The sequence below is a fragment of the Trematomus bernacchii genome, unplaced genomic scaffold, assembly GCF_902827165.1.
Source record: "Trematomus bernacchii unplaced genomic scaffold, fTreBer1.1, whole genome shotgun sequence".
In the NCBI taxonomy this organism is placed as follows: Eukaryota; Metazoa; Chordata; class Actinopteri; order Perciformes; family Nototheniidae; genus Trematomus; species Trematomus bernacchii.
This window is the reverse complement of record NW_022987714.1, coordinates 10,485,871-10,512,624: the sequence shown is the minus strand read 5'-3', so window position 1 is coordinate 10,512,624 and position 26,754 is coordinate 10,485,871. Positions and strand designations below refer to the sequence as shown.

General features: G+C 41.2%; 1 protein-coding gene across 2 annotated transcripts in view; it reads right to left on the bottom strand.

Moving 5' to 3' along the window:
* btbd11b (BTB (POZ) domain containing 11b) overlaps window positions 1–26,754 on the bottom strand; it is an 82,094-nt gene that overhangs the window by 7,985 nt on the left and 47,355 nt on the right. For both annotated transcript variants that reach the window (XM_034141705.1, XM_034141706.1), the window contains exons 2-9: window positions 18,901–19,059; window positions 10,264–10,468; window positions 6,648–6,800; window positions 6,288–6,453; window positions 4,969–5,058; window positions 3,009–3,110; window positions 1,780–1,873; window positions 1,379–1,514 (exon numbers count right to left, since the gene is read on the bottom strand). In XM_034141705.1, coding sequence (XP_033997596.1) covers window positions 1,379–1,514; window positions 1,780–1,873; window positions 3,009–3,110; window positions 4,969–5,058; window positions 6,288–6,453; window positions 6,648–6,800; window positions 10,264–10,468; window positions 18,901–19,059 — 1,105 coding nt within the window. The remainder of the gene's footprint in view (window positions 1–1,378; window positions 1,515–1,779; window positions 1,874–3,008; window positions 3,111–4,968; window positions 5,059–6,287; window positions 6,454–6,647; window positions 6,801–10,263; window positions 10,469–18,900; window positions 19,060–26,754) is intronic.

Here is a 26,754-nt window from a genome sequence, read left to right as displayed (position 1 = left end):
TATGTTCATATCGAGATAAAGATAAATAATCTGAATTCAGTGTGCAGTGTACTTTTGCGGGGGTGAGCAGCAGAGGTGGGGAGAGGCGGGGAGAGGCGGGGCTATGAAACGGGTGACCGTATAGGCGACCCCACGGCCCCGTTGGACCCCCCAGAGCGCTCCGTTCCCAGATCTATCCACCTTTGGACCCGTTGTCGTTTGCGGGGTCTGTTTCTACGTTTCTGTTACGGCGTCGTCGAGCTTAAAGGGCTATACGCATGAGAAATATGCGGATTCAACCCGTTTTCGTCCTCGTGGAGCCTAGGCCTCAGGTGAAATGATCTAATCATTCACGCAGAGATGCAATCAATGACAGGAGTTGTCACTACAGTATAGTAGGTGGGTTCGAAACCCGAGCCCGTCGAAGTTTTCAGGCATTGTCTACCCCTCTATCTCTCAATGTAACACCCTCTCTGGAATAAAGGCACTATGGCACACAAAAAAAAAAAAAAAAAAAAAAAAAAAAAAAAAAAAAAAAATTGATGACTTTTTAACATTATACTCAAAGGGCCAGTAAATATCACCCAGGGGCCGGATTTGGCCCGCGGGCCGCCAATTGAATAGCCCTGATATACAGTATAGCAGCCCAACCCTTGTAGCCTGTGAATTGCTGCCAAATAAAGTTAAATAAATACACTGGTGATGTGTAAAAGATGTTATGAAAACTTGTACAAAAACTCATGGGGAAAAATTAGGTAAGGCTCTATTTTACAGGTCAGCTGCATTTCAGAGTAAAGAAATACAGAATGTTAAAATATATATAAATACACATATTTCATTAGTCAGGAAAAAACATTAGTCGCTACACTTTCAATTAATAATAATTAATTGCTAGCATAACGCAGAGTCTGCAGTGCATTGCAGTTAAGCTGAACAAGAACAAATTAAAAACCTGCGTGAATTAAATCACTGTGCAACAAAGCATCACTTAATACTGTTAAGCAAACATGCTTATAAATATTAACATAAAGTAGAAAACGAACATGTTGGACTTGACACAGACAGAGGTCTGTGCAACATGTTGAATGTGAATATGACAAAGCAGTGGAAGTTATTTTATTTAAAAAGATGTAAATGTTTAGTCTTAGCACTGTATATTATGGCACATTGAGACCATACTGTTATTCAGCTCAAATGTTTCAGTCATTCAAGATGGTTGTTCTGTTTGTTAGTCCCGAACATGCTCTGGTGAGATTGTGTTTTTGAGCATAAATAAGATTATATGCCGAATACAGTTCGGTGTTCTTGAATATCCTCTGTTTATTCACTCGGGAGTGTGTATTCATGATGGAACATGAATGTGTGTGTGTGTGTGTTTGTGTGTGTGTGTGTTGCCCACCTGTGTCCATGGGCAGCTGCCAGACTGTAGGAGTTCAAGTCTCCCTGCGGCGCGGTGGAGATGCCATTGCGGTACATGGTTCCCACCATGGGGTCCGCCCCCCGCTCCAGCAGCAAACTCACAAGCTCAAAGTTACCTGAGCATGACAAAAGAGATTGGCAGAGCTCACACACACACAGTACAATTAAACCAGTGAAATGAAAGTGAGGCAAACATGTCACGCATGCCTGTATTTGTCTTTATTTCTCTAGCCCCCAGGATACATGTGCCTCTGAAGTGGTAACGCTGACAGGCAGGTGTTGTTATCAGACAGCTGAGTATAAGTGGCCAGCTGGTGTTGTCAGCTTGCTACAATACAGTTGGACAGGAGGCAGGGGACAGGAATCACACTGTGTCTGTACCTGCAGCAGCAGCCAGCTGCAGCGGGGTCTCTGTGTAGTTCTCCATGCCGTCCTGCAGGGACCCCTCCACACTGGCTTTGGCATCCAGCAGCAGCTGCAGAGGCCAGGTGGGGGCACGGCAGGGTTACAGAGGGGAGACACAGGTACAGGAGAGAGGAGGGGTGGGGAGCAGAGGGAAAGTCAGTTGGCTATAATGAGATTGATCTTAAGTCAGGCTTCTCTGATCTGGTGACTGTGTCATGCAAAATAATGTGTTTAGAAAACAGTTGATATTTAATTTACAGCCAACCTTCAATTTTTAACAAATACTTTAAACTGTTGTTCTTCAAATACTAAAAATGTGCATGCTTCCTCTATTGAAACGAAGAAGAATATTTGCTTTCTTGCTGAGAGTCAGACGACTGCTATCACTCTCACATCTTCACAGTAGCCTAAATTTTAAGCTAGCTGGCAGCCAGCCTTAAAAGTTGCTTTTAGATTATGTACTTTTTAAGGGATTAAACAAACAAGATATAAAATGCTAATTCCTGAGCTTTAGAGGTTCTGGTAGGCAGACTTATTTACCTTTGGACAAGCTATCCATTATCCCCCGTTTCCGGCGTCAGCTAAATGCAATGTAATGTAATGTTTCCTGTCTGTATGCTACATTTAGGCTAAGCTAACAAGCTACAACTTCATATTCACCATACAGACAACTTAATATAATATTTAATAACAATACACTTTATGGTTTACACAGAATTTAATATTATTAATGTCATTCTTTATTTTAAGCTGATGTCCTCAGATATGAAATTGTAGTGCCACAAAGCTTAAACGTTTTTTTCTATTTGAATATAATGATTCAGAATCCAGATGGATCATTTAGAGGACAAACTGAATTAGTTAAATGAGTTCGATAACAATTTAGACCGCTGTGTTTCCACTTTCCACTTGCTAAATGCAATCCATTTGCACAAAAATGGGAAATTAACGGGACGCATTTGTTCAGACCCAAACATTGACTGGATAAATGCCCTCATTCAAGATGATAAGGTCAATTTGTACATCACACAAACAGAACCAAATGGTAACAAAAGAGAGACAGGAGAAAACTCGTAGCGGAGAACCATTATCATCATCACCACCAAAAGCTTTGATGACAAAAATGACAACGATGACCAACCATGAGCTGAAGCACAACGAGAGGTCATGATGAGAGAATCACAGGTGAGGAAGGACGTCACTACCTGCACCACGGGCACATGTCCGTGTAACACAGCGAAAGTGAGGGGCGTCGCCTGCCGCGTTTCGGGAAAGACTGAGGGATGCTTGTGCACTGAGTTTGGCACCTGGGGAAGGGACACGGGTAGGTGGGTTGGGTAAGGTAGGAGTGAGAAAGGTGGGGGAGAGAGATACGAAGTCATTAAAACTTCTACATGGCCTACGGAGCATAAGACAAGCAGCTGCAGGGAGGGGGGGCGGGGGGTGGCAGGAAGCACTACGCGAGAAACTACAGTAATTAATGAGAAACCCCGGGGCTGCAGGGGACATCTTGTCTCTTTGTTCGCCTCCTAATGAACACGATCGATTGATCTGTCTGGTTACTCCTGGTAATAATAGTTTCACTCTTTTTCTAGCGCACATATCTGATAGGGAACTGACCGTACCTCTCTGAGGATCATCTCTCTGGTCAGTGTGAAATTAGTAACTATAAGCCAAATGAAAGCATGACAACTATGAAAAACATGAGTGAAGCACAAAAGGAATTTTTTTCTTAATGCTGTTTTTGCAGGAGTGACATGAAGTGAGACAATAATGAAGACAAAACATAATCATTATCTTGTATTACTTTTTCAGTAGGCTAACGTTTACTTATAGGTACTGTAAGTTGCTGTGCTTCATAAATGTACTTTAAGCCATTTGTACCACCCTCCTTCAATTTTGATATACCAAAACTATGGTGCCTTAATTCCTAAAGCATATATTTTATGTATTTTTCAATAACCCTTCCATTTCAGTTTTGAGAGATATTTCATAAGCATGAATCTAATTTGAAGAAGACAAGGCAGGTGGTACTGCACCTGTTTATATTAGCATTTAGTCATTCTGAAATTGAATAACCCAAAATTACTTTATAGGCAAATTCAGGATATCAGTGTTTTAACATAATTTCCCCTAAACTTAAGATATTCTTTTCACTACTGTGCTACTGTACAAGACATTGTATAAATTGTGATTCCTTACTGTAAACATTTTATTTGTACTCAATTCATAAAATGACACTATGAACAGCAAGTTGCTTTATGTAGGGTTACCAATGTGTTAAACTTTAAGAGAATTTAAAGAACATAAATAATTTCAAGGCTGCCTAGCTGTTGAAAGAAACATGTTTGCACTTTGCACACATCTGAGCCAAGCAACATCTGTCTGTAACTTTCAAAATGTAACCAGGTTCAAAACCAGATGCTTATAAAGATTTTGAAAGCGGGTCTTTTTATTTCAGCAGACCGTGTGCTTTGTGCTTTGGCCAGAGGTCATGAATGCAGTGGACTGCAAATCAACTCTGACACAATGCCTGATGGGACATGTTGTTGGTGACTAAGGAAAACCAGGATCATGAGGCCTGAACTGAACTCCTCTCTGAAGTCGGCACATTCAAAGGACGTCATCGAAATTCTCCGCAGACTTCAGTTGGCTTTAAGTAAGCCGATCTTTATCACTTTTTTTCCCTGACTGTGACTGTGTCATGTTTAACGCTACACACACTCAAATGCAAATGAGTTTCATAGCACAAGTAATATTAAATCTGTTTTCAACATATTCTCTAATGTGGCAGAGCAGTTATTGCCTCATGATCTACAGCTCTTGTATGTTTAGCAGCATGACACATGAGGGAGAACAAACAAGGGGAGATGAAGGACAACATGATCGCTTTCTCCAATTCAATACAACACATACAGTATTCACAAACAATCACTTAAGAACTAACACAAACATATAACTGTACATTATGAAGATTTCAAAAGTTGTAACGTCCTCAATTTAAGCATTGCTGATGTCTCCCACTAAAATGACATTTAAAAACACTGGGTTAATCAAAAACTAGAAACTTAGTGTGTACTCTTAATGATAATCCTTCCTTCATTTGACTTTGATCTACCCTATGTGGAAAACCAGAAAAGCATTACAAACGTAATCAGCACTGACCTCGCTGTTAATATCAGCCCCCGCATCCAGCAGCATCTGCACCATGGCCTCGTCTCCACGGACACAAGCGTACATCAGCGGGGTCATCCCCTACACAAGCACAGGTACAGAGAGCAAGGGAAATCACATTGTTTGAAAAGTTTTATTTTACTTTTTTTTTTAAACACCAATTGGCATAATCATATCCCAGGTAGTGGCATCAGATTAGATTAGATTCAACTTTATTGTCATTGCACCGAGTACAGCGAAATACAGTTTGCATCCAACCAGAAGGTACAAAGAGGAAAAAAGCGCATTCGTTTTCAATCAACTTACACAACAGAACAAATATAAAGTGCAGGGTTTAGACATATATAAATAAATACAGATGTAATAGGTAATAGATATAGATGTTATAAATAGTACATCAAGACATTGTTCAAGACAATTGCATGTGCCCACATTGGACTTTGTATGATTTAGATATTTCAACCTAATGTAAAGTTTAAATGAAATTAGTACCGGATCAAGAAAACAGTCTGGATCAAGCAAATGGTAAAGAATAAAGTGACATTCTTTTGCAGGGTTCTTTCAATAATGTTGTCAGACACTGATAATAACAATCTAGCTCTTTTAGTGAACTCATATTGAAGATGTGGAATGGCTAGTATTACATTGCAGCCTGTTAAGAAGCTGCAGCGTTGTCGCTTAATACTGAACCAATTAAGAAAATGGTGTCAACATTAGTCACTCAGACACAAACACAAGGGAAAATATGGTCCAGGTTGACAAATACCAAAGTCCCCTTTAAACCGATTTGACCTAAAGTATGTACAAAGCACCACTAAACTTTTGCAATGAACTTGTATCCTTGACAGTTCCACTCCAGGCACGTTGAGTCTTATGAGAGTAATATTTTTCTATTGATTGTTTTAAAGGACACTATACTGTATCAATATCTCCTCTGGGCCAGGGTTTACAGCACAGAAAGGTGCCGAACCAAACTTTATACTTTAAAGTTTCCCATGGAAAATCACAAGCATTGTGAAGATTTACAGCACTGGTGGGGCAGGTCTTGATGTAATGCAGAGCACCTTGGCCGGAAGGCTGCGGGAAAATGCTGTCAGAATGAGGTTTAATATTCATGACTGCATTTGTGCAGAAAATGCAAAGATGAAGAAGCCATGCAAACAAAATGCTCTGATCCACAGGCTGTGTGTGTGTGTGTGTGTGTGTGTGTGTGTGTGTGTGTGTGTGTGTGTGTGTGTGTGTGTGTGTGTGTGTGTGTGCATCAGTGCAAATGAGCCTGCATATGTATTATTTAATATGTTGTCTCTGACCTGCTCACTCATGCTGTTGATACCATCAGGCCCCAGCAAGTTGACAGCCTGCTTCACCAAGTCTGTGCGTCCACAGCTGAGCATACGGAAGCCCAAATCCTGCAGGAACTTCGCTTCAGTAGAGGCAGCGTCCAGTTTCCTCGAGGCACAGAAGCAGTCATCCGTTCTGAAGGGCAAAGCACACCAAGTGATTCACAGTGTTCGCTTACAGTGCACCATATTTTCCACCTGAAAGGCTTTATTTTTAAACACTACAGGGAGGATGCGCATATGACTGATGTGTGAGTTTGCAAGTCCAGATAATGTGCTTGCTTGTGTTTTTTATGTGTGGGGGAAGACAGTGGTTTTTCAGCGCCGTACCGAAGTTGGCGCGGCTCACAGTCCACTCCGGGCAGCAGGAGGCGGGCAGCCTGCCGAACATCGTCGCTGTCCACAGAGAAGCTGCGTCTGTGCTCCGTGTGAACCGCTGCCACGCGCACCCACTCCATCAGAGGCGGCAGCACCAAGAACGGCCTGTAGGGGGGGATGGAGGCACATGATCATGACCACACACTGGACTTAAGGCAAACCCAGTACTTGAAAGGAAGGAACTTGCTAGGAAAATCCATCTTAAAGAAATTTGCATATGTAATTTTAGTGATCTTGCTAGCTGTAGCTGATGTTTGAAAACAGGATGTCTAGAAGATTAAATCAAATACCCCAAACTGATATGTCATGCAGAAACACTTTGATGCAAGATCATATATTCAAATACAAATTCTGTTTTATACAGTCAGTGTCAACTACGGAGATTTGTCCAAACTATATCTCTTCACAATCTATTCCGCTCTATTCTAGAGACCTGAAGCTTGACAGTGCAATGATATAATACTGTGATCATGTTTGAAAGGCTAAATATGCTATAAAACTCTACTTATGCATTTCAGAATATGTATAATGCATTTCTATATGACTTAAAATGCTTTAGGAATTACAAGTGTCATGTGAACACTTTACAGGGGGAGTAATTGCTCCCCTCTTAATCTGTTTGGCATGACGTTGTAATGGTGAACATCATGCCGCTCTCTGTAAACAGAGCATGGTTATGCATGTGAACCTACAGTATGTATGACAGCTCAGTATCTGCTTATAGAAGTAAGGGTGTGTTTTGCAAACCCACTGCGATGCAAGGATTAAACAGTGCAGGAATTGACAATCGCAGCGTTGATCCTGACCCCAGAGCTAACAGTGAGCAGCTTGAGAAGGTGTGATGCGGAGAAAACCCAACCACAGTCTCATTGAGAGAAAATAACTCAATGGGAAACGTGCAGGGCCTACTTTTTAGAAAAAACTTCTCTTCCTGTCTACCTCTCTCCTCCACTCATCCTGCGTCAGTGTGTTTACTGCAGCTACATCAGCATGCATGAGGATACATACTGTATACATGATGTTACACTATGACCTTCAAACTGTTCTGACAGCATGCCATGGCTATAAATACACACTTTGTTCACTTCAACAATGAGCTGTCATTAATGCAAAACACGACCACTGATGTTAAGTATTATGATGGAACAGGTGTTGCTACTGACGATTTTAATTAAGGAAAGTTTTAACGCATAGTTAAAACGATTGGATTTACATATGGCGTGTCAAAACTGACAGTTTCATCGTTTTTTTTCATTTAGCAGAATGCATCGTTTTAATCATATAAATATCCTAGCTAATTTATCCTGTGGGATTTGCTGTCCAGTACATCGCTTGATGTCTTGATGTCGGGATGCCTGGACTGTCCTTGACACATGGTCGGCCCACATCTGTCACTCACTGTTAATTACTCACTGATCAATGCTGCTCCGAGGAGGATCTGTTACTGTAATAATGGTTTGATCTGCTAAGAAATCTTACTTCAAAGGATCCTGACTTACAGCTCATTTGACTTTATTGGCTGTGCAGAATTCATTAAAAGCGGCACACAACACCCAATCAAGAGGCAGGGAACGTATAATGGCAATGCATTCCCTCATAGGAAAACAGCAGATCACAAATGGTTCAAGGTCTTGCTGTTTCCCCTCTCAGGGCTTTCCTGGCTCTGGCAATGCGCCTATATAATATGACGAAAACAAACATTCATTAATGTGATTTCTGCTACAAATGGTGATTAGAGCTAAAGCAGACCTGGGACACACATTATAACTGATAACTTGCTCCACTGCAGGCGATAAAGCCTGGAGCCCCCAGAGGAGGACTGCTCAGGCTCAACTGTCAGTACTGTTTCCCACCTCTGCCGCATGCTGACAGGGGTTTCCACCAAACTGCAGGAAATACTGAGGACTACAGCAGGATGTGATGAGTAAAATAAGAAAAATAAAGGCATTTCATAAGGAGAAACTACAAGGATTGTGAGGACTGTTCTCGTTCCTGACTATGAAGTGTCAAAACACTGCATGATGAAGGATCAGGGGAATTAACACTATGGAAACATAGCCTAAGCCTTATGTTGTTCATGGATAAGCAACCAGCACAGTCCTACAGCTGCCAGCTGATTATATCCCCCTATGTCATTGACGGTAATTATAAATACTGACGCCGGCTTCAACAGCCGCTTCCTGCCGCAGCTCAGGTCACCCAGAGGGCTCGCTAAAGTAGCCAATAAGTTGACAATTCACTGAGATAAAACTGTGCTTTCCTGCCAGAGGAAAACATCTGGTGTGCCATTTCAGGGGTTAGCACAGAGAGCCAGAAATATAATAAAGTCTGAAGAGGTTTACAGTTACAGGAGCAGGAACATTACCTCTGGATAGTGTCTGTGACGCAGGAGTGTCAATTGTAGATGAAATAAGGCAGTTTTTATACTGTGGTCAGTTTTCTTTATCATGTCCTAGTAGACAATGAAGGAGCAATAATGGTACAATCCCACAGGACAAAATGAGGTGAAGGGTTCTGATGTTTTAATCAATACCAGATGATTTCATTACTTTGCCTTGCTCTGGTTCAGAAAGCGTAAATGTATCAAACACTTTTCATGGCTTAACTATGATGGCAGGTTAACATCTAGATACTAAACAACTGACACATTTATTTCTCTTCCAATTCCAGCACATATAACATATTCTATAACTGAACAGCATATTGTTTTATATTTCTTCTTCATGAGGTGTTCCTGTTACATGTTTTCTCTAGCTTGCTTCTGGTTCTATAGTGAGAATACATGTTATATAGTTCTGTCAGTTGTTAGTGCTCTTTGTTAAATAACGGCCTGGTATCAATGTAAGTTAAATATTAATAATTGTTTTAGCTATTACTCAATGAACTTCGGAGAAAAAATGATATAATTAGCTGCTAAATTCTCTACTGTGTTTGTCAGCTAGTCCCTTTAGTGCTGAACAGGTAGTGTACAGTTGGTTTTAGGAAGCTTATATATTGAAAACAGCTGACTGCTTTGTCTGATGGCAGTGAACCAAAACAAAGCTAAAAGACGCTAAATGCTCTGTAGATCTGAAGACAAATGAGGATTAAGGCAACAATTCTTTATGGGTTCATCATTTCAAACACAATTGTTCACCTGGAAATAGTCATGTGATACTTTTTCAATTTATAAAAATATTGCGTATGGCTGCATTGAAGCAACTCTGTGTAGAAATTGTGTGTGATAAGAACATTTTACGATTAATGTGATGACACTCATTTCAGTTTGTGAGCATGAGAGTATGTGTTGCTTTCAGCCATTCATTCTAAACAATATTGGTCGAATCAAGAGGTGTAATTGCTGGTGTTATTCAAATGTTATTGCTAACCACACATTAGCAGAACTAACAATGGATTACACCCTTCTATTTCCTTATCTAGTAAAAATGTTTTATAATATCAAAAAACAGCTGGCCACTAAAGGTTTTAGAAAAACATTGGCCAAACAACAGTAAGTGGTACAGTTGTTGGGGACTATTTTCTGTCATGGAATAATACATAGTTCGATGCTGAGTGATTTCCTTCTCACCTCTCTGTCTGTAAGGTGACCTTCGAAGGCTCAACGTTGGGGTTCTCCCACTCCATCTGAGGGCAGTGCATGAAGTAACACAGCGTGTAGATGGCCTCGGGCGCCCAGTGGATCAATCCGCTCTTCTGGTGGATCGGCGTCCCATTGTTGGGGTTCTTCATGTACAGCGGCTGTAGGTAGTGCATGGCCCGGGACACTATGTCACCTATACAAACACACAGATATACACACACACACACACACATCATACAGGGAAACACAAGTACTGAAGAAGGAGGCAATGTTCAGGCACAAGGGTGCAAAAAAGGAGAATATTTTGAGCAATTGGCCTTTAAAAAGACATCAGGGAACCATCTTCATTCCTTCCAGCCGCCTTAGAGCTCACTGTCAGGGGAAATCGAGAGTTCCCCCGCACCCCATCAGAAAAAGAGACAGAGTTCATCCCAGTCCTTTCTGTGCCGCTCACTGGGGGAGAGCAGGAGGATAAGCATGCTCAGGACTGCGCTGTGTGGAGAATGAATATTTATGGATAAACATTAGCTACTCCAAGCTATTTCCCCTGCATAATTTGTCAGTACTTTAAGGTCATCCAGTTGGGCTAGAAAAATCAAAGCTTGAGAGGACTCTGCTAATAAACATTTGAATATTCTCTAGGCAAGTTTTAAAAGAAAGTAAACAGTTCTTGGAAATGCATGTTCAACCCCTTTTTTATTGTCAAGGGACAAAACAGACTGCCTTTTAAGTGCAGAAAACTAATTTCACAAAAAAAAACGAGAGATGAATTTGAAGTTGCTCTCCCAGACAGACAGATAGTCGAGGAAACCAACATCTTCACTCTGAGGACAATATTATGACCGTGGCACCTTATTTATTGAGCGGTACAGTGTGACCACTGTATTATTAGAGCAAGGACTCAAATCCCATTTCACTGACTGCTGTCAGATGTATGTCGCCTCTCCTTCCTGTCTAGAACCACTGCACTATGAGAAAATGTAATGAAATTCTGAAGCAGGTTCAATCTTAGAGAAACCCACTCTGTACCATATTGTTCGGGTCAATTTGATAGCATTCAATGGGAAAAGTAATGGAGCAAGGCGGCACTTGGTTCTCCGGTCTAAATGAGCTATACTGTATGTGCGCCTACACAATACACAGACGGAGCAAACTGTCATTTACATGGACAAAAGGGTTTGTTTAGCATGAAAATGGAGCTATTTGACGCTTGCCAAGATTCCATTTAGCCTTGACAATGTGAGAGGAGAGTGTCAAAAGGATGCCTGAATGAGGGAAGAGCATTCATGGCATAAAACAGTGAATCTCACGGCCTTCCTTTGGGAAACAGGGGGGCTGTGCTGGACAACATCTACTGACGCAATAACAGTGCCCTCTTAAGCTTGGTAAGGGAAGCTGAGGTGGTCAGCAACAGCCGGTTCTCATGTCTTATTTATGCTGCCATGTGACATTTCCTACATTCTCAGAGGAGGCTGGCAGAGACTGTGAAAAGAAGATGATTCCTAACACAGAGAGAGTGCAACAGTAGCGAAGTAGCAGCAGCTTAAAGTGAGATTACGGCTGCTCTTTTAGCAGGTGTACACAGAAATATCTGCTCCAAAAGATGGATTCATTGTTTTCAGTGACGGCTTGAAGATTCTTTGTTTTGGCCAAGAGAGAGGATTGAAAGAAGAACAGCAGTTTAATAAGCTAACACGCCAATAGCCTTTTTCGCTATAAGATTCAAGCCTTTAATCAATACCTCATCCTGGGTGATTAATTGTTGATGCTAACAAGAAGAGGAGAGGTGGAGGACACACAGCATATCCGCTCCTCAGGTATCTCACTGATCACCTTTAAGCAGCGGGGCAATGCTCTCTGTGTTTTCAAAGCTTTAGAATCTCCTCAGAAAAGCAAAATAACACAAATATGCCAGTCTCCAGTGCATAATGGCACTGCTTTGATTTACAAGGCATTTTATTAGAGTTGGCACCTTTTAAGGTCAGTAACCGGCAATGCAGCACCCACATAACAACCAACCCGCTCATTACGCCAGAGACTGTGAAGGCTGTTTAATGCATAACTGCCAGAAAATAAGTATGCTCTTAGGAAATGTAGATTTTAAAGGGAAAATCTGCTTCCTTTTCAGTGGATGTTCATTCAGTGTTAAAGGTAAATGTGAATAGAAGCAATAAAGTGCCTGCAATATTGACCAAGAGATCGGAGCTCTCCTGCTTACCGCCTCAGCCTCTTTCCAGCGCGTTTCTTTGGCCAAATATTTGTTCACGAGTCAGCCAAAAGGCCTCCTAGTCCTTAAAACTCATATCTTGTCATGAATGCCCTTTTTTCTTTTTTTTTGAGACATAGCAATACATCACCATCTTCTAGAGCATTGGTACCCTCTGGCTCTGAAATATATGTCCTCCTTGCATCAATACTCGTAGCTCTCTGGTGTAACTGATGCAGTAAGTATACGCAGATGCAAACTCAGCTGTCTTGGTCAATGTACACTGAGGAATTGATTGTTTCTATTGACATTAGCACTGATTGAACACCCGCATCAAAGGCGGGGAAAGTTCTCAATTCTGATGGAGCAATTATATTCAAGCCTTTATGATGTAGGGAAATAAATATTCAGTAACCAGCTTTCCTTTGTGTATTGATGAATGGCTCTTGGCTGCACTGTGCAGCTGCTGCCATCATCACAGTTTCTGTGTTTAATTTATTTGCTGCTATGCGGCCATGATTGCATTTAATGGTCGCCTGTGGCCATCCTGACTCGACAAGATGCTAAGCCATTCTTCCCACTATTAGTTTTGTCAATTTCCAAAGCAGCCCGAGATTTTAGACCCTAATTACCTCGCATATACGATAACAAGGAGGGCACCAACACTATCTTTACGGAGATGCTCCATCAGAATTTGTTAAAAAGCCAAGACTCACAACGAAAGAGAGAAAGAAAAGGTAGAAGAAAGGGAGCAGCTTGACAAAAACGACAGAACTCGTGCTCTCTTTGAATATCAAACATTGTTAAGGGAATATATAGCTTGAGTGGAACTCTCCCTAAGAGGGTCTATCCTCATTACCCATGCTGCTTTAACTTTCAGAAGGACTTTACATTTTAACGACTGTAGAGACTAACATTACAATCTGTGATAGGAACAAGCACACAGCGTCCCCGCAGTAATCAGGACGGTTTAGTTTGCACAAGGACGGCATTCAAAGTAACATCACTGACGATCCTTTAGCTGTCAGGGGTCTCTTTATTAGAGCAAGAATGGTATGTTCTCAGAGGAGCGAGGATGGGAGATGTGGTGTACACGTGGGTGCACTTTATACTTCATTGTAGACATTGAAAAAGTATAGTTATTTGCCCTGTGTATTTCCCTTTTTGATTGAATATTGATTTTATCATGTAAAACCCTTTAGTTTAGGTGAATTGCATGTTCTTGAAAATCAGATGAGGCAAAGAGAAAAGACAAGATTTCTTTCCACCTCGAAATGTATTTCTTTGCTGTGGTAACATTTGTTCTGCTCTGCGCACAATAATAATGATATTCAGAAGTGTTTTCTTAATCAGCATTAATAACTTAGATTGTACAGTATGAGAGAGTACCCTTTGTGGAATGACTAAACATGCATTTTTAATACGGTAATGAATTTGCGAACAAGTTTAATGGCCATAATGAACGTGACAAAGTCAATTCTAAACTAAAGCAACAATTGTTCATTAATGTAATAATATTACAAGTTTCACAGACAACAACTAAATACATTTACTCTATTTCACTTTGTGTACGTTTTTGCAATGAAAATGGAAATGCAAAATTGGGGATTAGACACAATATGTGTTGCAACATCTAAACATTCCCAGTTCGTTGTTCAGGAAGCCCAATTAACATTATATGTTTTCCATGTTTTAGTCATGTTTTAGTCATATATGAATGATTCAATCTGACTTCCACATTGTTTAAAAAAAGGAAGTGTTTTTGGTCATTAGTAATTTGACATTTTAGGAAAGGCGCATTTTTTTCCTTTCTTGCCAAGAAGTAAATAAGTGAAAGAGAGTGATGCCACTCTCATGTTCAAATATGAAGCAATATATGTTGTTACCTTTGAACACAGCTGGGCTATTTATCTTACAGACATGAGATTGATATTGATAGACTCATCTCACGTTTGGCAAGAAAAGGAATATTTCCTAATGTCAACAGTAAGAAGCTTAAGAGCATTATGCTGCTGTTGGTTGTGGGGTTTAAGCCAATGGACATTTCAACTGCACAGAGAGGTCACTCCCGTTTGACCTTGTATCACTTTGTGAGCAGTATAGATTTACATATATATATATATATATGGAGAAAGCCTGTATGAATTTTGTATGATCCGCCAACCACCGCCCCTAAAAATAGATCGGGGGGGATTCAATAGGTATTGGGTTACAAAAACAATGCTGTGAGGAACATATTTGTCTCAGGATTTTGTCCTGCAGGCTGAGTGACGATGACACACCAAGTGTCCTAATAATTGCAGCATTTGCAGGACTGTCATTTCAAATATGCTAATTTGGCATTTTGGCAGAAGAGAACAAAAATAAATACAAAGAGGTAAATCAGAAGCAAACCTCTTAAATTGATTCTAAATGCCAGCGCATAGACTGTCCCTTGCATCGGATGCAAATGATACCGTTCTTGTATCACATTAAATATATTTTTGAAAATCATATCCAAATTCTGCATTTCTTTCTAACCATCCCAAATGTAATACCTTTCTTTCCCCCATCTCAAGTCTCTTTCAGATACACAATATGTCAGGGCGATAAGGCTCTTCAGCTTTTCTCAATTATTCATTTTCATCACCGGCTTGAGCTGTGTGTCTGTTTGCAAATCCTATAGTTATTTACAGAATTCCTCTCCAGAGCTGTGACATTAGCACCGGACTAAGCTCGGCTATTATCCATCGGCGGCTCTGTAGTCTCACAGTGTGTTTGCAGTGTCAACATAACAGAATGAGTGCTTGCTTGACCTCATCAATACAACATGGACAGAGGACAGGCGATTTGCCTCAGAGCGCCTCCCCCCCCCCCTTCGTCCTGCCTTGTCCCTGAGAAAACATACAGTAAGGAGAATTGTCTCTCTGTTTATTCAGAGGATAAATGTTTACACTAGATATACAGGGAATGTTTTTCCAGCCTTGTCTTGACATCCCGATGCCATGACGACAGAAACAGACTCTACGACCCGTACACCATTGTTATGCTTGTGGATTTATTTATTTTGTAAAAAAATATTGTCATGCACATCGGGGGATAATTTGTGCTTATGTGACTAAATGTGTTATTCTTTTGTCAGAGGACAGCTCTCAGATTTGTTTTCTGGAATGAGCCGCAGAGTTGCACGCAAACAAGAAACAAGACTGTTCAACACTTCCAATGAGAGTCGCGATTCTATGATTATATCGAAAGAGGGAAGATGTGTCCTCAGTGGTTTGCAGCTTGTCACTGCGGATACATCGAGGCCTTGAGAGTTTGTCAGAAAGTCTCCCCCACAACAGAAAACAATATTTAATGAGGAACGTGTGCTTAACCTTGCTTTGAACTTTTTGGGAAGGGAGGACAAGAGGGAAAAACATAATCAGTATCTCAAAACCTATTAGTATTATCATATAAAACTAATATGTAAATGACTTTGTATTCAGAAAGCATGCAGAAGCCCATTCTTCTTTGAATAATGAGTAGGACAGACATTCAATTAATTTTTGGAGGGCTTGTCAAACTCATACAGTATGTTTAATAAATAGCTCTGGGTTATTCAAACTGATTTACATTCGTTTAAATATGCACAAAACGCTAAATGCTAGTTTTACCTAAGCATGTCCCCATGCTAACAGAGGTTACTTCACACAATAATAGGCTCTCTACAGCTTAAAGTTAGATCTAAGACTTCTTATTTAAAAAACATTTAAACTTAACTAAAAATGAAATCTACGTGGAAAAAACGACACCAATTATTGTAAAGTAAAATATGACTTATAATCCAGTGGAATGGTTTGATTTTCGACCTCCAATGTTGAAAACATGTGACACTAGAATGGAACAAAGAAAAAAACCCAAAAATTGAGTTTTATTGGTTCCGCTATCCTGATCTGCGTGGTGAATTATTCTGGAACCCTGTATAAGCAAAACATGTCCTGGGTTTGCAAGTATTTTGGTTATAAATCTAAATATTTAACAAATTAAAATGTAGGTCAGATGGGGCTGAAGGAAGTGGAGTCAACAAAGTTATTATTTTCACCCACAGGGGGACATATGCGTTCTAAATGTCATTGCTACCTTTCAAATAGCCAACATGACAACTCTCTAGGATTCATCCTATGGAAACAAACAATATCTCTACGAAATATTGTCTTCATCCATTAAGTAACTGTTAAGAAATGTCAGTTAAATACCAACTTGGTTGAATGGTATGGTTCTTACCTGACATGCTCTTTTCACACATGCTAGATAAACAAAACAACATGGTCCCTATACCACCTCTGAAAATATCAATTCAACACCATGGGCAATAATAAGCTTCTATTACAGCCTCCACTCTTCTGGGAAAGGCTTCCACAGGCTTGCGGACCCTGGCTGTGGGTTTTTTGTTCCCATTCAGCCAGAAGCGAACATACAGTACAGACCTTTTCTCTGAAATACATTTTGACCCGTCACAGTATGATAAGCACAGTTCTGAATAATTAATGTTAACTGAGTTCCAGTTTGCCGTTTCAGTTTCAGAGTCCTGCTATTGTGAACGCTGACTCCCTGTCACACTGTCATGACTTACTGGGACAGTTGAATAGAACAGGGCCATTGTTAATGTTATTAGCAACACCTGTGCTTTTCTTACTGTGACAAGTGACGGCTGTGAAAAAGCCTATTAGTGAGTTTGGGTACTGGTGTTGGCTGATAAGGCCTGGCTAGCAGTCAGTGCTAAAATGCATCCCAAAGGTGTCGGACGAGGCTAGTCAAGTTCCTCCATGCCAAAAGTGGGAAATCATTTTTTTATGGACCTTTGTTTGTGTACGGGGCATACATAGTATAGTCTTAAATAGTGTTGCGTCAAAGTTGGAAGCACAGCACTTGTATATTAAAATCACCTGACCGTGACCTAACCTACATTTAGAGCGATTCATTTGCCTTTTTCAGTGACGACAATCTGACTTGTGACAGGAGGAAGACATAATGCAACGTAACATGACATACAAAAAATAAACTAATCATGGCTGATTTGCAATTAGCTGCATTTATTCAGCTTTGCCATAGATGTATGAAGAGAAATGGGTGCAGCGTTGGTGGGGCACTGCTCCATCCTATGAAAGTAGCTTTAAGTCGCATGAAGTCAATAAAGTTTGCCGCGGCACACAAAAATGAAGGAAAATTACTCTCTCCTCCGATATAGAGGAATCTTACAAGTTTCATGACCTACTGATTAAAATAAAAAATAATTTTGTTTCTTTATACTGGTTATTTGGTTTATCTCAACTTGATTTACAGAGGTCTCTTTCCCCATGTAAGTCTGTGGGAAATCCTGTGACTGAGGCCCCGGCTCCACGAGGACAAATACGGGTTGAATCCGCATATTTCTCATGCGTATAGCCCTCTAAGCTCGACGACGCCGTAAGGGAAACGTAGAAACAGACCCCGCAAACGACAACGGGTCCAAAGGTGGATAGATCTGGGAACGGAGCGCTCTGGGGGGTCCAACGGGGCCATGGAGTCGCCTATACGGTCATTCGTTTTCATAGCCCCGCCTCTCCCCGCCTCTCCCCACCAGATTCAGATTCAGATTATTTATCTTTATCTCGATATGAACATAAACGCGAGTGAAGTCTAATCTGACAGGACGGAGACACGCAGCTCCTCCGGCTGTGAAGCAGCGGGAGCAAAACACACACTTCAAATCAGATCACCACCCTTAGCTATTTTAATTACCTCTCAAACTACCTAAACTAGTTATAAATATGTTTATTTTTACTGTCGGGTTTACTTACTGGATCAGCTGCTGCATGAGGAAGCATGAAGATTTAAACTTTAACACACATTGACCGGCGAAAAACTTTGCGCGGTTCCCTCCGCCCCCACCGCGGAGAAAAAACAGAAGTGCAGCCATGACAACCATTCTTCTTCGCTGCTTTTGTGGAGGAAGTTGCTGCTTTTGTGGAGGAAGTTACAGCGCCATGAACAGGTTCGGCATATGTACTGCAGCTTTTCCAGCGTTTGGATGTAAACGGAGCCGTCTCGTGGAGCTTGACACAATCCGGTGTATATTGCGTGGGGCCGGAAGGTTTTTTGCGGTTGCATTTGCGTTACTCCGATGTGTTTTGCCGTATTTGTTCTCGTGGAGCCGGGGCCTGAGAGTTTGTAATGATATGGTTTGGTCATTATGTTAAGCCATCTACAAAGCCATCATTAGTGTGACTACTGTAGCAACACCTATTATTTTGAATCTAATTTTAAAACAAGTCTCTGTAAGGTGGGTCTCTTTTGCATTGCTCGTGGGCACATAGACTACCTTGCTTATTGAGAGATAGGTCAACGATGGTCCTTCACTTCTCCATCCAGACTTCTAGTCACACACTGACACACAAATACACACATAGACAACTCACTGAGTTCAGAGATGCTGCCCACTCTTGTAGCCAGTAAACACTGTTCGATGGAGCGCAGCTCAGAGTGACTGTAGGCGTTTCCATCTCCGCTCTTCCCCGCTCGCTGCTGCAGCTGCTGGTCCCTGTGAAGAGTCAGACCCTCAGGTAGGCTGAGCACACCTGGAGCGGAGAGAGAGTTACATCACATTAATGTCATAATAAAGCTCAAGACTGCAGTCTGAAAAGAGACGATTCTTAACTCACTTGTGAATATTCTTTACAGGAGGAGTTGCGAATACAAACACAGCTTACCCTCTTTAATGTTGATATCTCATCACACCCTTTATATATTTTTCTTATTGTTGTGTATTTGTGTGAAGAGTGAGACAAAAAAGAGGCCAAACAATATAGTAATCATGCCTCCTAGTTGCACCTGTCACAGACTTTCCCAAAGGTAATAATGTGTCAAATCCGTGTTTTCAGAAGTCTTTTTCGCTCTGAGGGTGACGAGGCAGACTGCTCTCCATTTCACTTTGTTGACAGTTTCTCATTCCTCCGCAGCTTCGTGCTGCACCCTTCTTATCGTTTGCAGGGTGTCAACTCTGCTTTGGCAGAAAGCAGCGACTCTGTACTTAGCCCTTTAATCACTGTGGAAAAAGTAGCTTTGGTTTTAATGGCTCCTTTTTCACAACATGCTCCTAATTTAATGCACATGCTGCTTGTGACAAAGGTGACATTCTTCATTCATCCTACTTCTTTTAAGGGCCATTCATTTCACTTTTTCCCAATGACAGCAGTTACAGTAAAGCATGCAAGAGAGTGTTGGAAATTAAAGTTAGATACATTTGCTTTATCAAGTGACAGTAATAGCTCTTGGTTTAAATACAACTGAGATACGTTTGACATAAATCAGAACATAAATAATACAAAAATGTTTATCTAGTTATGTAAAATAATAATAATTATATTAGCATATTAAAGAGTACTGCAAAAATGTATGCATCACTTTTCTTAATCATGCAGTTCAAATTTGATTACATTAAATTGAATGCCACTCCTCAAAACCTGTAAACAGATTGTTCCTGCATGAGTATTTATAATGCCAAAATAGAAACATCTTTGTTTAGCCCCCCCCACTCCCACCATACTCAAATCATTTTCGAACCTACCCTCCCTTACAGAAAAAGTGTGGTTAGTTAGTAACTAAATCCACATTCCTTAAAATGTACTGATTATAAAAGGAATGGCTCTGATTATACTCCACTTTTAAGATTGCCATTCCCCAGTCATACACAAGTAATAAAAACTGTGCGGCAAAAGCATCTGGACGAGGGGCTGTTTACAAACCAGCAGCAGCCATGTGGCACCATCTCATCTACATCTTTGTTCAGAGAGGAACTGACAACCTGCAGGACTCTGGAACAAAGAGCAGGAGGCGTCCCCATCTGCTGCTCCAGTGTCAGGTGTCCTAAACAGCTACCATTTTCAGCAAAAGCCCCAGACCAGCCAACAAGGTCAATTAGGAAGTAAATGACCTCTCTCTCTGTTTCTGCAGGAACGTGTCTGCAGGGATCACTCTGAAATACCTCCTTTATTGCTTTCATTTCTCAAAATGGGCCCTCTTAGACTAGCAGTTGTGCAAACTCCAGGAAATCCATCTTAAACCATTTAGAGCAGCAGGGGGGCTATTCTGGCACCTTCCTCACTCCCACTTTCCTCCCAAACAATTATATACCAAAGTAAATAGCCTGCTCAAAGTGTCACCACAGGATTCGTGACCTGCCTCTTTTGATGTGCAGCTAAAGCCCACAGGTGAGATTTGGCTGAATATTGCAGTGCCGACACTATCATTTTCAGGAGAAAAGTGTATTTTACTCGAACTCTGGCCCTGTGGTTGTTATTCATTTATCCACCTAGGGGTTAGGTTTTCTGTTAAGCTTGTTGGTTGTACAGAGGATCATGATAAAAATCCTACTCCACAGAATTTCCTGAAATTGGTAGAAGGGTGTAGCATAGGCCAAGGGAAAACTACCTAACATTTACAGTCGATCCAAATCATTGGGGGAAACACAAATTATTTTGTCATTTTCGTCAACATTGCATAAAGCAGTTGGCCTGGTCGGAGGTCTGCGCTCTTCAAGGGTTTTCCTTGATTTTCTGTTCCAGCCACAAGAGAAATCACACACGGCTGCCAGCATGTGATGTAGGGCAGCATGAGAACATTTTGGACCAAATACTTTCTCTGAAGAATCATGAATAAAAGCACCTTGCTGGTACACTTGAGCTTCAACCACCCAGCTCTTTAACCTTAGTTTCGGGGGGAATTACAGGAGCAGCTGACAGTGAAGTGCTGAATGCTCTCAGGGTGGACTGAGGCAAGGTGACTCACCGGCCCTCTCGTCGTAATGCAAGGCACTGTCTGCTCTCAGGTGCTCTTACATGCCACCGACTGTGGCCTCTCTCTCCCGGTTTGCATGATGATTGTCACTATCTCCCTTGTGATTGTCTGCAACACAAATCTCCCTGGAAATGTAATGGTCTCAGGTTTCAAACCGCAGTATACCAAGATGCTTACTTGCAATCATCATAATCATGACACAGCAGCTTATGTTTCAAAGTAGCAAGTGATTATATAAGGCACCTGCCACTCTTTAAGTGGACCAGTCACGTTTGCCATATGGCAGCTATTCAGTGTCGCGGTGGAGAAGGAGCAGAATAATGCTCCAGGCACAGCACTGTCACTGGAGAAGAAGTAATGAGTACAAGGGCTCCCATTAAGATGTCACTGAAGGCACCTTAGTCCTACTCTGTGATAGGCAGCCGCGCTGAACAGATCCACTGCACGGTCCAAAAGATCCCACAAACACTGTCAGAAAAAAGCCACATCCACAATCCAACCTCTACACTTTATTACTGTAGGGAAGACTAGAATGTTTCCCAAAATGTGGAACTATTGCTGTTATCTGATTTCTGGCAGGGACTGATCACATTTTTGACTATGTGGGAGAGAAACTCCCACTGGAGGGAACTTTAGCCTTTGCAGACCATTTACATGCACAAAAACGTATATAACACGCTAAAGGAAAGGGAAAACCCCAAAATGCAAAATAGGGCCTCTTTAACCTGGAGGTTGTGCCAGGAGTACAACACGTTCTACAACTGAAATCACACTATGAGTTTTGAAAAACATTTTTTACATGTAATTCTACAGTGAAAATGCCCATTTAAATGTTTTGTTTCCATTTAACCCAAATATCCACACTGGTCTCAGGGTTGACTAGAGCAGTTGGACAGTAACTCTGACCTCGATGTAGCTCCTACCCTGCACTTAAATCTATTTTGGAGGGAGAAGTGCACTTCCCCAAACACGTTGCAGCTCTGCAGGAACTCTGGCATTGAGTTTCGCAGACAGATAAGATACCAAGACAGCAGATTCTAGCTTTGATCTGGCAAATCCTAAATGTACTCTACAAACAAGGACAGTCAAGCACAACTTTGATGGCCGAGAGTCAATTGTTGACTTGACTTGTAGTATTGGAAAAACACAGTTCAAGAGATCACCAGATAAGACTGTTTTAGTGCACCATAATGTCTCCAAAGGGTTAACTGTGTTGTTACTGTACATGGATCACAGTAGTGCTGCCCCACTCTGGGCTCCGACTCTGTTCTGCCAGGCCAGATGGCCACCATATGTATACCGAGCAAGTGATCATAGTGAGATGGAAAGCGGGTTATGGAGTAGTGACGTGTGTTTAGATGTGTTAGAATGCCTCTCCTTCTCTAAATCACTGCACTATTCATTCTGAATAATCCCCACTGTATGTGCAGGCGTAGACATAGAGGTGTGAATATGATTTATTTGTTGAAGCAGTTGTTGTGCCTGGATTGACTGTTAACCTCCAGAGTATGGGCTCCCAGGTGACCACAGTATGGTCTGAGGTAGCCACAAGTCTTTAATAGGTTAGTCATGTGCCAGCCATATAAAGCAGGACTGCACAACCACGAGTGAGAAAATGCATACAGGAAAATGTCTGTTTAAATTAGAAATCTGGAAGAAGGAGATGGCATAAACCACAACCGCATGCGCACACACAAACTCTTATATACAGGGGAGTTGATAGCAAACTATGTCGCTGTCACACACAGATAATTATTAGTAATTAAAACGTCTTAATCCCAGGCACTTTATGTCTATTTGAAGTGGGACGTGCTCTGCCGAGAGAACAATGTGTTCAGCTAAATCCAAACTGAATATTTCCTGTTGCTGACGGGCAACCACATTTAGGATACAGCCTGCTGAAGGTCCTCTTGCTGTTCCTAATACAGAGAACTGAAAAAGCACCTGAGCTTGAATAGTGTGTCGCTCTGAAAGAAAGCCCCAAGCTTCCTGATGTGTTCCTACACACGAATGAGTAACACGCCAAAGGAAATACATTCAGACAGTAGGTGTTTTGTCAGTAAGAGCCCGCTGTAAGCACATAAAACCTCTTCTATTCTTGTTTTAAATAACTATAGCCATACCGTTGTTTACCTTTATTGACACCCTCCAACAGGCAGAGGTCAGAGGTCGGGCTCAAATTCACAACAGAGCAACTACAGCTTATGGGAAGTCACCGTCACATCCTGATCACTTGCTGACACATGATGTTTACACCATCCAGTAAATCATTTTGTCACCCTGCTGCCCTCCGCCGTGTTGCTGTTGTTCTGTGTAATGGTGCGTACCATCTTGTATAAAATTAGATTTGCTTGATTGAAGTCACGGCTCATCGTTGACATTCCTTCAAGCAGGTGTCCATTAGTCACCGAGAGATCAAGAAGCAAACAGAAAGAAATTACTCACAGCTGATTCAGTCCATTCTGTCTTTCAGAGTCGAGCGTCTGTTTTGATCAGAGCAGAGCTCTTCCAGTTCAGTTCAATTCTATAAAAGGGTATTTCCTTTTTGAAATGTATTCTTAAAGCAAATCTATATTTCTATATTAACTTCAGCCATAACTTCCCATCAACAAACAGACGCAGTATTCAACTAGCTGGTAAACACGGTGGAGCATTAGGCAGCCAGCAGAAATAGATATTTCCCTCTGGGGTTTATGGAGACCAAAGTAAACACTGTTTTTTTATTTACCAGGCAGGAAGAAATGAATCCCTAAAAAAAAACTATTGTAGCTCTGTATTTGCAAAGAGTCAACTGTTCCCTATTGCTTCATTAAATGCCCAATCTGTTATTTATTTAGACAAAATGCCAACTGTCAATGAATAAAGCACATGCAAAACAATCTAAAAGCTTTTTTGATATAAGCTTTTGGTCCAATAGAGGGTTTTCAAGTCTAGTCTCAACTCTATTGATATAAAAATGGAAAATCTGTAGAAAAAAAACAGCTATAACGACACATAAAGCTGGATAATCTTACATTTCCTAGATCAATTCTTCTAACCTCATTCACATCTCATGACATCACTAATACCTTAAATTAGCTATCGAAAAAAAAGGATATGTCACTTAACTTCAGGGTCAAGTTCTTGTGTTTGACGATTGGAGGTGCTTATGTTAAAATATTTGTCATAGTGTGGTCCTTTTAATTTGTATAACCGGGTCATAAAGTAATACAATCTTATACAAACCATATTAGGAAGATGAATCAGTTAACGCTAAAAGAATAGAGGGGTACTAAAGAGTTACAAGGTCAGATTAGTAGAGACTGTAGCTAGTGAATCATTGCAGGCAGCTCGGAAATAGAAAACACAGGAACTAAGAGCTAAAAAAAGGAGACAGACATGAATAAGAAGAGTAAAACACACACAAACAGACACACATGTGAGTACTACACAAGTCATCCTCACACAATAGGCCATCCACTCAGACACACGCACTCCAAGAGAAGACTTGTGACGGGTGGCCGACGCACAACAAGGGCACGAGTAGAATTACGCAATCTTCTCCAATCAGAGGGAACCAGCCTTCCTGCAGGCTGTGTGTTATTCCAGCCTGGAGAAGCAGCTCTTCTGCTATTATTTCTCTCTTTTCATCTCATTTCTTCTGTCAAGGGTAATAAGTCTGTGTGTAATATCCATGAGGCGAACGCTTCCCGCAGGATGCTTTCCAGACAATACTGGCAATAAGCAGCAGCAGGGAAAAATCTGAAGTCACTGAGCCGTAATCTCTCTGCTCACCCTGCTTTACCTCTCTGTGAGCTTTTGGGAAATTCTTAAAAAACAGCGCTACGGTATTTTCTAACTCTCAATTAGCTCATATGATCTAATATGGAGAGGGGGGGAAAAAAGAGCGTTTGTGTGGTTTGTCGCATTACAGTAAAATCAGGGATGGAGTCGCTCCGAATTATGGTGAAAAATATGAAAAGCCTCCGAACTTCTGACAAACAGACGCAGCAATCCTGCTAAATCCAACCATGTTCTGAAGTAATTGCTCATTTAGCACTCAGGGCATTGGAGTAATTAAAGGATATGACTAATGTCTTAAAATGAGATTTGCTGCAAGGGGATATTTCCTCTGGGTCATTTTAAAAGGGTGACATCACATCGAGCTGCTGGGAGCTTTTAAGTGAGGACGCTCTTGGACATAAAAACTCAGCGGCGTAAAATTATGAGGCAAAGTAGAAACGATGGTTAGCGCGTAGGACAGGAGGGTACAGTCATTGCCTGTGTGCATGTATACGTGTTTGTTGTGTGTGTGTCTCTTAATGTCGGAGAGATATTCCCAGGGAGTGTGTGGCGTGTATCAAAAAAGAAACAAACCACAACTCTCATGCAGTATTAATGGTGTTTATCCACATTTTTACAGTAGCTTATGTTTAATGAACTGGCTTAAACCTGTAACCACTACATGTTTTCCCTTTCGCACTGATAACTGACTAAAGTATAATATTATAATAATAATCGGAGGGATGAAAACCCTCTTTAATGGTCACACATGCAGAGCACACAGCACACACAGTGACATTTGTTCCCTGCATTTAACAGCAGTGGGCAGCTATTGTATAGCGCCTGGGGAGCAATGGGAGCGTGGGGGGGAAGGGGGTTGTCCGGTGCCTTGCTCAAGGGCACCACGGCAGGGCCCAGGAGGTGAACTGGGACCTCTCCAAGTAGCAGTCCACACTCCATATTTAGGTCTGTTCGGGGACTTGAACCGGCGACCCTACGGCTCACAGTCCAAGCCCCTAATGACTGAGCCACTGCCGAAAGTGTCATTTAAGGTAAAAAATAACCTCGGTGAAAAAGGCAACATGCAGAGAATAAGAAATGTGCAACGATAAGAAGAGGGGGTGATTCAGGTTTTCTGGGAAAAACCTGTCCGGAGCGATGATAAATGATGACACCATTATTTGTTATCAACAGCAAAGCCTGTTCAGTGGACAATGTACGCTGAAAATGTTTTGCTATTTTTCTCCAGGCTGTTTTTAACACACTGCTCGAAATGTCCTGCAAAAGTAATGTTGGTATATTATCCCTTTAATTGTGAGCCAGGATGTGCAGGGCTGCCTCTTAGGATTCAGGTGACGCAGAAAAAGAACAACTACATCTGCGTATGTCAGTATGGATGAATGGGTCCAATAAACACAGGACTTTCACCATGAAGGCTGCTTTTTAGGTCCCTCGTCAAACAAAAAGTCAATGCTGAAATGCTTTACCCTACTTTAATACGCTCCTTACATACTTCATTTGAACTCATTAGGGGAGGATTCTCAAAACATAAATCAACTTTTTTAAGATATAAAATAAATGAACCAATGTACAAGGATAGATTGATGTTCTCTTATTTTCAAGAATTCCAATGAGAAGACCCAAAAGTATTTGACGTACTAAAATCTGTGAACCACAACACTGCACAGAGCGATGATTCATATCATAATAATTAC